This window comes from Ctenopharyngodon idella, chromosome 24, assembly GCF_019924925.1.
Source record: "Ctenopharyngodon idella isolate HZGC_01 chromosome 24, HZGC01, whole genome shotgun sequence".
In the NCBI taxonomy this organism is placed as follows: Eukaryota; Metazoa; Chordata; class Actinopteri; order Cypriniformes; family Xenocyprididae; genus Ctenopharyngodon; species Ctenopharyngodon idella.
Window position 1 is genome coordinate 6,890,885 of NC_067243.1, and position 15,627 is coordinate 6,906,511.

The 15,627-nt window shown below is 38.2% G+C and overlaps 1 protein-coding gene across 5 annotated transcripts in view; it reads right to left on the bottom strand.

Annotated features, from left to right (window-relative positions):
* syt7a (synaptotagmin VIIa) overlaps window positions 1-15,627 on the bottom strand; it is a 136,352-nt gene that overhangs the window by 30,803 nt on the left and 89,922 nt on the right. The window contains exons 2-3 of one of the 5 annotated variants that reach the window (XM_051883094.1): window positions 13,309-13,698; window positions 3,537-3,653 (exon numbers count right to left, since the gene is read on the bottom strand). The exons of 1 other annotated variant lie outside the window; for it this stretch is intronic. In XM_051883094.1, coding sequence (XP_051739054.1) covers window positions 3,537-3,653; window positions 13,309-13,698 — 507 coding nt within the window. Of the gene's footprint in view, window positions 1-3,536; window positions 3,654-13,308; window positions 14,634-15,627 lie in introns of those variants that run through there. 3 more of the 5 variants (XM_051883092.1, XM_051883096.1, XM_051883093.1) reach the window with 3 other exon arrangements.

A 15,627-nucleotide genomic window follows, 5' to 3' on the forward strand; every position in this document is an offset into this window, starting at 1 on the left:
CACACACGAGAAAACCAACACGCTGGCTGTGTTCAAAATACCATACTACTCATCTTATTTCGGCAATATGCATACTGTGAATTTTACTAATGCAAACCTACGTAGTAATTTGCCAAAATGTGCAGAATACAATATCCCCACAATGCAATGCACATAATCTTTCATTTACAATCATAATGCACAAATAAACAAATTATATATATATATATATATATATATATATATACTGTATATATATATATATATATATATATACATATATATATATACTGTATATATACACATAAACATATATATGTGTGTGTGTGTATACCTTTTCCCATTAAAATACAATAAAATATTTTAAATAAAAAAATAAATGTATTAATTACATTACATTTAAAGTTAATAAAATGTTATATTTAACATATATACAAAGTTATATATATATAACAAATAAAAATACATAAAATATACTATTTAAATATATATATATATATATAAAAAATTTAATTTTTAATATTATATATATAATTGTATATATAATTTTTTAATGTTAAACTTTATAAAAAATATTGCATATACTATATGTGTATACTGCATACTGCACAGTAGTTTCCATTCCGAACACAGCCAGAGCGGGAAAAGTAAAGCTAATGAGACACCTAGTGAGAGAGAACAAATATACAACATAAAAGCATAAAAGACAAGAGGAAAAGAGTGAACTTGGGAGATGTGTTCAAGGAGAGCAGGGATAAAAGGATCTGACGCTAAAGTCAGAGGATGAAAGAAGAACAAACAGGGATAAAAATGCCAAAAACAGAAATAAACAAGGCAAACACAAGATGTGCGGTAAAGATCGCAACAGTTCATGTCTCAGCGTGAAGTAAGTCAGAGTATCTCACACCTCATTGGCTGAGCCCTGGCCCACACAGCCACCAATGGCTTTCAAACACCCCGTTAGCCTCAGGTGAGTCACATTAGCATGATTAATGAGCTCATTACTTATTAGCGGCATACAGCCGAACATACAGCTTGTTAATTTACTTTGTATCAGCCATTCTGAAGCTCTCTTCCAAAACCTAGCGAGACGCCTACCTAGACAGCATTCATCCGGCGTGTTTCCTGTTCCACAAGGTACAGGTGAAAAATAACGCAGATTTTAGAAACCTTGTTTTGACAAAATTCAAACAAAGCATTGCATCTTTTGCAGAGAAGGCCATGTGACAAGCTAAGAAAGAATATGGTGGATTGTGACCATATGTGATTACTTATTAAAAATGATTTATAATAATAATCAAAAACACACTTTTACACAAAATTTGCCTGTACTATGTATATTTATGCTAATTTAAATAATATGTTGTTAGTTTAGTACCATGTTATGCATCAATACTGAAAAAGTATCGATAAATAGTTCAATCAAATTAAAGATGGGCTGTTTTAATTGTATTATTTGTACATGCGACATATTTTTATAGCAATATCGCAATTAGTAGCAATTAGCTTAGTAGCATGCTATCATCAAACTCTTCCAGAATCAACTGAAAGTTGCATCATTCTTGCAGTCCTCGTAAATAGTGCATTTAGCGTCAATACTGAAAAGACTTGATAAAATACTACAATGTAATTAAAAATTGTCTATTTTATTCATTCGTACAGTATCGCAATATTATCTTATGTTAGAGTATCGCAATGTAAACATGACAAAATGCTAACGTCATGCTATAATGAAATAGACTGAAAGTGAAGTTTCTCCTGTAGCTCTCATGAGCATCGCTATAGCCACATGCTAACATCAAACTGTTAAAATATAAACAGTTAAAAATACACTATTTTATTCAGAACTGTTAGCTTAGCGCTGTTAGCTTAGTAGCATGCTATCATCAAACTCTTCCAGAATCAACTGAAAGTAACGTCATTCTTGCAGTTCTCGTAAATAGTGCGTTTAGCATCGATACGGAAAAAGAATTGTTAAACTACTACAATGTAATTTATTAATTCGTAAGTTATCGTACATTAGAGTATCGCAAGGTAAACATGACAACATTCTAACGTAATGCTATAATGAAATCCACTGAAAGATGTTTCTACTGTAGTTCTCATGAGCATCGCTATAGCCATATGCTAACATCAAACTGTTAAAATATAAACAGTTAAAAATACACTATTTTATTCAGAACTGTTAGCTTAGCGCTGTTAGCTTAGTAGCATGCTATCATCAAACTCTTCCAGAATCAACTGAAAGTTGCGTCATTCTTGCAGTTCTCGTAAATAGTGCGTTTAGCATCAATACTGAAAAAGAATTGTTAAAATACTACAATGTAATTTATTCATTCGTAAGTTATCGTAAAGTTATCGTACATTAGAGTATCGCAAGGTAAACATGACTACATTCTAACGTCATGCTATAATGAAATCCACTGAAAGATGTTTCTACTGTAGTTCTCATGAGCATCGCTATAGCCATATGCTAACATCAAACTGTTAAAATAAACAGTTAAAAATACACTATTTTATTCAGAATTGTTAGCTTAGCGCTGTTAGCTTAGTAGCATGCTATCATCAAACTCTTCCAGAATCAACTGAAAGTTGTATAATTCTTGCAAATAGGGCGTTTAGCATCGATACTGAAAAGAATTGTTAAATTACTAAAATGTAATTAGATTTTTTTAATTTCATTCGTATGTTATCACAAAGTACATTAGAGTTTCGCAATGTAAACATGACAACATGGTAACGTCATGCTATAATGATATCCACTGAAAGTGATGTTTCTCCTGTAGTTCTTATGAGCATCGCTATTTAGCCAAATGCTAGAATCCAACTATTGGAACGTAAATAGTTAAAAATGCTCTATTTTAATCACAACTTGTCTGTACAGTTCAATTGAAAGTAGCATAATTCCAGCAATTCTTGTAAATAGTGCCGTTTAGCACTGATACTGCAACTGCTAACGTCATGCTATAATAAAATCAACTCAAAGAGCCGTTTCTCCGGTAGTTCTCATGATTATCATTATTTAGCAACATGCTAACATAAAACTATTGTAATGAAATGAGAATCACACCTCCTGTGCGCCACTTACTACTACTGAAAAAAATGTTTTACCCAAAAATCTGCGCTTTGTATTTTCTGTTTTTCGAGTATCATAGCATTCGATTAACAACATGCTAATGCCAAACTTTACTGCAGCCGGTTCTCATGTCTAATTCACCTGCCATGTGAAGTTGCTGCCTATGAAGTGCACTACAAATAAGTCACTTATGAGATTTGGCCGCTCATGTTGGCAGTTGATAGCATGACGGCGTTTTGGAACAGAGCTTGAGAGGAACGACTGGATCTCATTATGACTTGAAAGAGAGAGTATACAAGAGCGCAGCGCACCGCTGTGTCTGTATCTGCTGCCCCAGAGCCTGTGGCAAATACACGCTATGTTGGGTATTACCCACAATGCCGTGCTCTCTGGCAGGTGCTCTACCGCTTGCTGTGGGTTGGTCAAACATATAATACATCTCTCCACACACACACACATGCGCACACATTCGGACAGATACCTCTTGTCAGGGGGGGTTTCTTGACTGGGCGGTACTTCCTGTAGGTCTGGCAGATTGGCAAAGTCGTCCTGCTCAGCCAATCCGATCGCGAGAGAGAGAACCACCATTTTTCCTTCCCTTCACCAAGAAAATAACACACAAAACAAAGAGAGAGCAGAAAGAGAGAGCAGTAAAGTGCAGAGAGGAAGAGTCGAGAGCGAGGGGAAACAGACAAGAACAAGAAACTGTTATTAGGCAGCAGATTTTATTAGTGTTGAGTTGAGTTGAGCGTATCAGCCCCGTTCCTCAGTCTGCACTGCACAGATACTGCACATGTTCTGTTTTACAGCAGCTGATTCATGAATATGCACTTATTTGGATGTTAACTTTGGTTGTATCTCAATGGCAAACTGCGCTTATCAATACAAGTAGAGTTAAATAAAGTCGGCATGAAATGGAAGCTGCGATCGCCTTTTCTTCCCTACTTTTCAGTATCGATACAAAACAGCGCGTCTTACAGGTGTTTTTTTAACATTGAAATGAGTGATTGATAGATTAGTTGTGTTTTGTGTTACAACAAGAGATGTTACTGTCAGACGAAACAAGTAAAACAAGTAAAATCAGATGGGTTGTATTTCACATTAACCCTCTGGTGGGTCATTTTTGAAAAATCAGAATGGTACGAAACTTGGTAAAAGTTTTGGCACTTGCTATGTGAACACACACACACACACACACACACACACACACACACAAATCATTGACATGATTTGAAAAGGTTAAATGGTCCTGAAAAAAATTGTCACACTTGTATTGAAATATGAGCGCATTGGAAACGAATGTGAAGCGAATTTCATCTAGTGGAAGCGTTTGGTACTGCACCCAAACTAAATCTTACTGAAAGCTCATTTTTTGAGATATCAACCTCAAATTTGAAACACAACTTGTTTAGATTTATGGCTTTGATTTTCTCACAGATTTAGAGTAAAACATGTTTTGGAAAATATATAAATTTTGAAATAAACTGAAAAAAATTTCACAACAATAAAATGTAAAAAAAATTTATGTTCACTTTTTTACATTTTTTTCACGTCAGCAATAATCTGCCAAGTGGCGTCTTTAAAAGAAACTAAGGCCCTGTCCACACGAACACAGGTATTTTCAAAAACCGCAGCCTTTTGTCCACACGCAAACACAGTATCCGGTCACTGAAACCGAACTTTTTAAAAACTCCTGCCAGGGTGAAGATTTTTATAAACTCCGGTTGCAGTGTTGTCGTGTAGATGGTGAAACCAGAGATTTTGGCTTGTGACGTCAGAACGGGAACTAGTAATAACCTTTTTTCCAGGCTTCTGATTGGCCAGCATGGCTTTACGGTTAGGGTTATATTGCCACCTGTTGGTTTGGCATACTCTTGACAGCGCTTCATAGCATGTTTTTGCGTTTTCATGTGGACGCGTTTTTTTTTTTTTTTAACGAAATTTAATTTTCAGGTCTATGCTCAAAAAGTGAATAAATGGATTATAACTACTGCATAAATATCATTTGGTACCATCAAATCCACAAAAAATACAAAATATTAATTAAAAAACATTATCGAACTAAAATATAGTAAAATCAATTCATTGAAATAAAAAAATTCTGTCATTTTTGACTGACACGCGAACACACAAAAGGGTTAAACAAAGAAAAATCATTATCACAAGTTTGCGTTAATTATTGATATTTAATGTAAAGTTGGTTATACTTTGCATTAAAGCACAAGAATGCAAATTCAAGTATTCGAATCAAAGAAAATGTCACGCTCTGTGTGAAAATTTTTCTGAAATACAAATTCTCCAGTCATTCCCGTCACATTTAGAGCTACTCTTGGTGTAAACAGACCCATAAACACTCAAACTCACATTCTCTCACACACACACATCGATTTACTGTCCTCCTCACTCAACACATCGTTTACATCCTCTCACTGCACCTGTCTCACCATCTCCCTCTTTCACTGGTGTTTTCATCCTCCTCTCTCTCTCTCCTCAGCCTTAATTGAGGCCCGTTAGAGAGATCTGGACTAATTGTTTCTATTTGAGAGTGCAGTGTGTGTGAGGTGTCAGCACTGAGCTGCTGCTTTCTGGGTCACTGCTCAGCCTCTATCTCCTCTCCTCTTTCTTACATTCTTCATTTTTCTCTCTTCTTACAAATCCCCCTCATCTCTGAGCCTGGACCTTTCTCTAATATCCTGCTATTAAACTCCTCTTAAACAGCTTTTGAAAGCTTTCGTCTGTCCCTCCTGATCTTAAAGGAACAGTTCACATGAAAATTTGCAGGTTTATAAACGCAAATAGTTATAAACCAATACATATATATATATATATAAATACATACATATTGCAAATTTTGCACATTTTACAACTTATGCACAATTAAATGTTCAATGTTTCTCCATAATATTTTATATATATTATACACACATCTGTCATCATAAATGTCATCTTTAGCAAATCTCAAAAAATTCATATCCATTTTTCATATTGTAAATTATGCTTAAATAATTTTTAATGTTATTTTTTGATTAATTAAATACTTTATTTATTACATTAATTTTGGGACAAATTTTTTACATTCCAAAGGCGTACATTCTTTGAAATATCCTTTTATTTTCCACAGAAACGACATGAAAGTGAGTAAACGGCGACAGTATTTTCATTTACAGGTGAACTATTCCTTTAAATTCTATCCTCGTCATATGGCATTATGATCTCTCGTTCTCCACTTCCTTTCCTTCTCCTCGTATCTAAAGTGGTTTTAATACTCTTCCACCCCCCTCCACTTCCCCATCTTCCATTTTTTTCCCCTCTCTCTCCTGCTGTAAATCCATCCGTTCCTTCATATTCTCCTGGGCTTCCCTCCATTTTGGCACACTCCGGCTATTTTTGCCTTTCAGAATTTAATGGCTGCAAAAAATAGCTCCTGGCTGGTGCGACTACACACTCGCACACGTACAACACATACTCATGGGCGCACAACAGACAGGAATCATTATTGTCAAAGCAATAAAAAGAGGCACTTTTCCGGTGAGAGCCGGACGGCGAATGTTCTGGGATGTTAACAGGACTGTCGCTGACCACTGATAACACACCAACAACCCTCAATTACACCCCACCTCCCCCTTCCTCTTGCTCTTTCTTTCGCCTTCCCATTCTTGTTCTCCTTTTCTGTCTCTATGTCAGACCCAAGGCCATGTATGTGTGTCAATGACATCCCCCTTAAACCAGCGGAGATGAAATATTTAGTCTTCCCAGCATAAACGGAACACGGATGTTTTCTAATTGGCATACTTTCATACTATTTTTGCAGTATGCACATTGTTCGCAGTGTGAATTCTGTATGTATGAAGTTACCAGAGGATCTACACCATTTGCAAAATGTGAAGTATGCAAACTGCATTTAACTTGACTTTATACTTGAACCCAAAGCGATATCATTAGCTATGTTTAAATCCACCTATTTTTATGCAAATTTTAGGATATCGGATGGCATAGATGCTGGATGGAAATGCGAAGATGAGCATAAATTCTAAAAATGCACAGGAAAATCTTGTGCATTATTTTTTATCCGATAAGAAGACATTCGCATAAATTACAATGGAAACACATTTACCGAATAAATCCCTTGATGCGCAACAAAAACTCACGTGACTGCCTTAGCAGAGGACGTGATTGGATAACTGGACTAACCGCATCGCACAGCATCTCAAACGTTGGTTTGGTTATTCTGAAATGAGTGAGCAGTGTTGCCAAGTCCGCGGGAATTGGGCTACTTTAACACTGTTGCCGCAGGTTGTTTTTCACGTCCACAGGTTGAAGCGACCCCAAATAACATGATATTTAGCACCTGGAATGCAAATTTTACCAGGGGAACCCTGCCAAATATGCACATTTTACCCCCCCGAAACGCGAATGGGCTAGTTTTGGACTAGTTTTGAGTAGCAGTTGGGCGGGTTTTGTCGTGAAAACCTGGCAACCCTGTACCTGAGCCAAAGTCTGTCACCAGAATGAATTGGTTTAATTCCCTAACCAGTGTTGCCAAGTCTGGGTTTTTATTGCGGAACTGGGCTACTTTAACACTGTTGCCGTGGGTTGTTTTTTTATGTCCGTGGGTTGAAGCTACCCCAAATAACATGATATTTAGCCCCTGGAATGCGAATTTTACATGGGGAACCCCGCCAAAAACACAGCTTTTACCCCCGGAACTAGTTTTGGGCTAGTTTTGAGTAGCAACTGGACGGGTTTTGTTGTGAAAATCTGGCAACCCTGTGCCTGAGCTAAAATCTGTCATCAGGATGATGTGGTTTAATTCCCTCCCCAGTGTTGCCAAATTGAGCTACTTTAACACTGTTGCCGCAGGTTGTTTTTCATGTCTGCGGGTTGAAGCGACCCCAAATAACATGATATTTAGCACCTGGAAAGAGAATTTTACCAGGGGAACGCTGTCAAAAATGCGGATTTTACCCCCCTGAAACGGATTTTACCCACCCCCATGTTTCGTCTGCGCGCTCTGATTTGCAAGTCATTTATGATGTATGAAAAAAGAGCCACAGTGGCTTCAGGGATTGCAGCAACTTCCATTTTTTGCGCCAATTTCTCAGGAAGTGACGATTTTGGACGCATAGGACGGAAATGGTGCTTCATTTGCAAATGTTAAATGCAATATTCTAATTTTGCGCATAAGTTAAATTCGCAACTTTGGCTACTGACTCTATTTCGTCTCTTTCTCTAGCTCATTATTTGATCAAACTGCCAAAATTTGAGGCATAAAATAAAAAAGTGAAATAATCTGGTGTATTTATGGGTGAGCACTGAACATCATATGCAATGTAGTCCTTTCATGTGATGAGAATGTAGTATACTACAGTTTGAAACATTTAACAATGCATACTGTTCTGTATTAACAGTTATCAATATTGGAAATGGAAGGACAAATGTAGTAGGTCATTCGTTATTCAATGCATACAGTGTGCATAAAAAATGCATACAAAATGTGCATACTGTGCACAGCAAACTGCAGCAATAGTATGGTAGTATGCTATTCTGAACCTCAGACAAAACCCCATATTTCCTCACTTTCGTTCTGCTTCTTTTCATTCTCTGTCCTGGGGTAACAATCCATTTTGAGATTAATGATTCAGAGGACAGAAAATCAATGCTTCAGGGTTAACGTGAATCTGTAGCAAAGACTTTAACCTCAACACCTGCCTGCGTACAAACACTTTCAAATGCACATAGAACAAACCGTGGAAACAAACATGTATAACCAAACATACAGATTTTGACAGAATAGTTCACACAAAAAACATTTACTCACCCACTTAATGTTCATGAGCTTCCATTAAACAAAATCATACCGGAACATTCAAATCTGTGCTCACGCTGCCGCTGATCCAGACAGAGCAGTTGTCATGTTTAGGTATTAAACAGGTCTTTTCAACCACACAGTCTCATTATTTCTGTTACAAATATTTAAAGAATCACAGAAATACTGAGATAAAAGCTTATATTTCGCATAAAAACAGTGATGTCTACCGTAGCGATCAAAATAGAGTAACTTGCCGCTTGACGACTGTATCGATTACATTGTTACACCACTAGGTGGCGACAAGTGACTGTTAAAAATGTATTTATCATTGAATTGTTCATTCAAGAGATGACACTGATTCATCCAGTAATGAAACAAGTGGAGTCATTGAATAATTCATTCAACAGATTTAAAAAAAAATTCATTCTTATTAATTAAACATTTTTAATTAGACTGCAGTAATTAATATTTTGTCAGAACCTATAGAAAATCACGTTATTATTTTTAGTTATCTGTACAGAATTGTAGGAGAATCGTGATCTCTATTTGAAACAAAAAAAATCATGATTCTCAATTTATCCAGAATTGTGCAGCTCTAAATAATCATCTAAATCATATAAAAAAGTCTTGAGAGGCGGCCAAGATGCAAAAATGGCAAAAAATGACAAAAATTTTCCATACCACTTGTGTAGTATAATACAAGCCTTCTGAAGCTATCTGAACTACTTTTGAACTACTTTTATAGTACTTTTTTGTCCAAAAAGCAGCATTAAAATCATACAGGTTTGGAACGAGTTTATTCATTTTTGGATGCAGTACTCCAAGTGTTGTTAATTAAAACCAAAACTATTAAAAATTGTTAATTTAAAGTAATTGAAATAAAGCTGAAATAAATTAAATAAATATAAAATATAATATTAAATATAAATTAAAACAAACTAAAATTACTAATACTTAAACTAAAATTAAAACTGAAAATATAAAAATAAAAGCTAAATCAAAACAGTATTAGTTCTATAATAGTATATAAATAATAATAAAATAACATCAAAAATACCCCTTCAAACTGAGAGAATGATAAAGAGCAGAATATGGATCAAATAAATACAGGAAGTGTATCTGGAAAATTTGTATGAATATCATGTGGCACAGGTTTGACTGCCATAATGGCATTTGTAGAAATTATTCTGCAGCTTTTCAGGAGAAATTCTTTTTCAAACCTGTCATAACAAGCTGTTGACCTAGCAGAGTGAGAAGACACCTAGCTATTTATCACTGAATCACTGTGTTTAAATGTGAAAATTACAGGCCTTTTCTCACACCGACCCCATTCAGGAAAGCATCTATTATAATTCAATTAAATACGTCACAACAGAGCCAAACGTCGCTTGCACACAGCTGAGGCAGGCTTACAAATTCAACCATGTTACATCACTTGAGAACCATGAAATCCATCAATCACGCCGATTTGCTGTGTGTGCACGTGTGGATAATCTTGGGAAATTAGATGATGTTCAGTCGCGTTAATTGTTTGTCATTTAAGCGGAGACCTGCCCTCCCTTCCTTCGCAGGTCACGCAGTAGCAGCCGGAGAGATTTACAGAGACGGAGTTAAACGCTGTTATATTAACCAGCCAGAGCGTCCATTGAAGAACTGTAGCCCCTGTCAAGCGGTCATTATGCTCTGCGGTCAGTTGATAGTCTGCTGTCCTGTGCACTCAATAAGTCACAGCTATTCTAGGGCATTAAGTTTCAGACTTTCCCAATGAATAAACAACCCTGTTTGAAAACAAAAGGGATATTAAAGGGATGGTTCACCTCAAAAAATGTATTTTGCCATCATTTATTCACCCTCATTTTGTTCCAACCTCTGTATGACTTTTTTTTTTTAATCCACGAAACACAGAATAAGTTATTTTGGGGGGAAATAAATCATGGTACTTCTTTTGCTTAGAATGAAGGCATAGCGTGAACTGTAAAGCTACAAAAAAAGTAGTCATGCACAATATTTCAAGTCTTTAGAAGCAATAGTATATAATATAGTTTATGTAAGAAAAAAGACTAAAAAAAACTAAATTAAAGTTATGTTTTACTCCGCTGCAGCTTTCAAATGTCATTTACATATGCATTAAATTGCTACATATAAAGGTAAGTGCCAAAAGGTTCAAAACTGTTCAAAGGCCAATACAGCCATTTCATTAGTGATTATAATATCTTAACATGTAATAAATGTATGTATTTTTTATTCTGGCATGATTTTATATCATATATCAACATGTGACATCATTCAGACACCTGCAAAGGACCACATGGTCGTGAAGCAAAGTAACTAACTCCTTTTTAACTATTTGATAAATTCATGTTTTCACTTGCTCATGCGCATGTCCCGAAACATCAGGCCATTTGGTACAACCGCTATAAAACATGGAAAATGTTGTAATATTTTAAAAACTTGTCCTAAATATAAAATGTTTGATTGTTCTTTTGCTAGCTAGATAGCAAGCTAACTAGCTAGCTAGCTAGATATCAGTCTGTTAGCATTTTTTTTTAAATATCGTCATTCGGTATAACCAAAAGTGTCATTCAGTAAAGCCGAAATTTTGGTTAAACCGAATGACTATTTTGGTGACAAATTTTGTCCATCTTGTAAAAAATGACAAAAGCAGTGTTAATTGATTATAAAAACCTCATAATCTCATCGTTAACACTTAATAAAACTTCAAAATTAATTATATCTCCATTATGTTTTTTTTACACTTTTAAAAACCTTATTCGTCAATGACCCATCCATATTTAAAACGTTATAAACTATAATCACTGGCTTCCGGTAACGGCCATACGCTCGTTCACAAGAGAGTCGAGTTCCGGCAGAAGGGTGACCTCTGACCTCTGACCCGAAATATGACATTGCTCCTCTTCTTTTATATCAAAATACTTCAACATTTGTCTTTAAAACTTCTCGTTTTAGACTTCTAATTCGTGACTGGAGTTTTGTTTTGCTCTGCTCTTCCGGGTTCGTCAATTCTCACCTAGGCTTACGCTATGCCTACGTCATACGTCGGGTCGGAGGTCACCCTTCCAAAGCTTCAAAAGCTCGGGCACTATGCCAGGATATTATTTAATATAACACAAATTGTGTTCGGCTGAAAGAAGATAGTCATATACACCTAGGATGGCTTAAGGGTGAGTAAATGATGGGATAATTTTCATTTTTGGGTGAACTATCCCTTTAAACGCAAAAGAAAGACCATTAAACATTCATGAACACACTCACACACAGGCAAACACATGCCCAAACATATATATATATATATATGTGCTGACATACATACATAATATTAGTCCTGGTACCATATCTCCAGCGGTCCCCTGAGGTCCTAAAATGTGACGTATTTAAACCAGCTGAGGCAGACTGCACACAAGGCAATATTCAGCCATATAAAACAGAACGTCACAAAACAGCAGATCAGTGCAGAACGCTGAGGGAGGGGGATAATATCCTGCTGCGGGGCTGAAATATAGTGTGACAGAATGAACAACTGTCTGACAGGGTCTGGAGACAGACTGGTGAAGAGAAAGAGAGACAGAGGTGCAAGAACAGAGACAAGAAAAGGCACGCAAATCATTTTCAGCTGAACTCTGGGACATTTACACTGTTTTAAAAGCTCTTTTATTACCACATACTAAAGCAGGACTAGTATTGATAGTATTAATAAAGCATCTCAGAGAAAGGGGACTGGCCCGGTGTAGTCTGAGATATTTCTCAAATAATGCACAGATTTAAATGCTCTTGTTTCACCCAAAAATGTATTTTCATGGAATACAAAAAGATGTTTTGGAGAATGGTGACTTACGGTGACGCTGCTCTTTTCCTTACAATGAAAATGAATGATGAAGGACACTTTTGAGCTTAAAAAAGGACAAAAAAGCACCATAAAAGTAGTCCATTACATTCTAACTATACTCTAACTCGCATGATGTCTTTGTACAAGAAATAGACAAAAATTCAAGTATTGATATGAAATCTATGAGACTTTCCATGGTATAATTAAATATACAAGAACACAGATAAAATTGTGGCTAGCATTCATTGCAAATAACGGCTTAAATTTTGGTCTGCTCCTCATATAAAGCTATCATATGGCTTCAAAAGACTTGCAAAACAGTAATTTTTTGTCATTTTTGTAGCTTTACAGGCTGTAGTAGCAGTATGTGTTGATTTTTACGGAAAAGAGCAGTGTGAACATTCTGCTAAACTTCTCTTTTTCTTTTCTACTGAAATACACGTTTGGAATGACATGAGGGTGAGTAAATGATCCCAGAACTTTCATTTTTGGGTGAACTATACTTAAACAATTGGGAAATTACTTAGAAAAGACTGATAAAGTTAGGAAAACATGCAAATACAGGACAAAAAGGCATGCACAGGACAGGAAGTGACTTACAGGAAGGATTTAACATCCAGGCCTCGTTTCTTTATCTGACCCATCATGTGATCCACGCTGCCAGGGTTCCCATGAGAGGCCCGCCCCCCGGCACCTCCTGACCTATAGCGTGAAGCTCCGCCCCCTGCCGGGCCGCCCCTGGAGTTCCTTGAGCCGGCCCCGCCCCCTCCTCCAGGCCCCGCCCCACCGCCCCCTCCGCTACCGGGTTGGGTGTGCAGCTGACCCAAACTCTGGGAGATGGGTGGCCTGCTGGCCAAATTTGGGGCCGGAGCCTGGATCAAGGGTTGCTGGAGGCTCTGCTGACGCAACAACGTGCGGGGCCGAGGCGTTGCCCCCATGGAGGGTATGTGGTCCAAGGTCTCGGTCGAGGAGAGGGTGTGGTCAGACAAACTGTGCGGGCAGAGCAAGAGGGAGGGCAAGGAGCGAGACGAGGAAGGGCGGGAGCGACAGAGGGAGGGGCGAGGAAGGACGAGGAGAGAAGGTGGGACAAGAACAAAAGGGCGGGGTCGAGGAGAAGGATCCGAGGAGGATTTGGAAGGGGTCGGAGGAGGATCAGGGGACGCAGAGGGGCATGGAGAAAGAGGAGACGACAAGTTGAAGGGAATAAGTTCCGAATCCGGATGAAGGAAAGTCAGGGAGTTGGTTGAGGATAGAAGAGGTGAGAATGGCGACACAGAGAAGGACGAGAGGTTCAGGGGACAGAATGGAATGGCCAGAGAGGAAAAGGACAACGAAAAGATAGTATCGTCAGATGGAGAAGGCGGTAGAGGAGAGGAAGAAGGAGGAGGAGGAGGAGGAGTGCGAGATGTAGGTGGGGAAAGGAGGAGAAGGAGAAAGAAGGAGAGAAGCATCAGACAGAGGCAGTAGCCACTGTAACACAGGTAGCAGAAGAGACCACAGCCGCCCTGGTCTGCGTGAACCTGCAGGTGCGCGTGTCCGTTTCCGGCCCGAGCGAGACTGCCTTGAGACGACGATGAGCGGCGGCGAGCGTGCGTGTGCGTCTGGGAGGCATGTACGGCCTGCTTTCGTGTCGCTCCCGTGCGTGTCTGACTGGATCGCGGTGTGTGTCGGGTCTGCCCTGAACGGCCGTGCGCATGTGCGTGCCGCGGCGTGTGTGGCGTCAGTCGGCTGCCACCGGTTCTTGCGGGAGACTGCTTTTTGGTCTGTTGAGAGCCCCCCATCTCTGTCTACTCCTCGCACATGCCTCTCCTCCCTTTCTTCTCTTAACTTTGCCCGTCGTTTCTTGCGACACTCGTTTTAAGTAACGCCACGGCCCCCTGAGTGTCTTCAGCAGCCAACCAACTACGCTAGCTCATCCGTCATTCTTTTGTCCTCTCCTCCCCTCCCTTTCGCAATTATATCCCTCTCTCTCTCTCATTAGCCCTGTTTCACTTTGATCTAAAAACTGTGTCAAATTCACCTCGGAAACTTCACAGTGAGTTTCACCTGAGCTGCTCACATGATTCCTGTAAACATTTCCTGGCTATTCTTCCTCGTTTTAGCTTGTCTAATCCCAGCAGAATTTTACCTTTAGGGTACAACAGCTTGTCACCTTTAAAGGAGACCTGCTCCTCGAGGGCCACTGTCCTGCAGAGTTTAGCTCCAGCCCCAATTAAACACACCTGAACCAGCTAATCAAAGTATATTATGCATACTAGAAACTTCCAGGCAGGTGTACTGGGGCTAAACTCTGCAGGACGTGGCCCTCCAGAAGCAAGTTTGGACACCCATGCCTTAAAGGGACATCTTATTTAGCCCTAAAAGGTTCATAGTAGTACCTTAAGGGTACATGTTGCTATTCTAAGTTACTTTTAAGGGTAGATAAGTGACAAGTGTCAAGCTGCTGTTTCCCTAAAGATACAAATTTTGCACTTTTTTCCCCCTGACAGTGTCTGTCATTGAACATTTTTTAAAAAGTCATTAAAAAGAACAACTTTTCAGAGTGATTTAGAGCTGAATGCAATAAAAAGTTTATGGGACATAACACAAACTTGCTCCAGTAGAGGAAAACCATCCTGATACTGAAGTCAGCATGAAAAGGAATTCGCATCCCATTTTATTTTAGTAATGTGACATATTTTTATGTGAAACTGTATATTTAATGAGGAGATACTGCCTTCAAATACAATGTGACACGCAAGTGATTTTGGGTGCAAAACAGATGCATTTCTCACTTTTCATTTCCCAGCAACCACAGGAGACCTTTTTAATGGTTCTGCATCATAATTAAGAGCAAAGGATGCATGTTAGGTGTGAAATAGATGCACAAACCTGTGACCTTTGCCAACTAAATTGTACATTTAACATATACAAGTACAA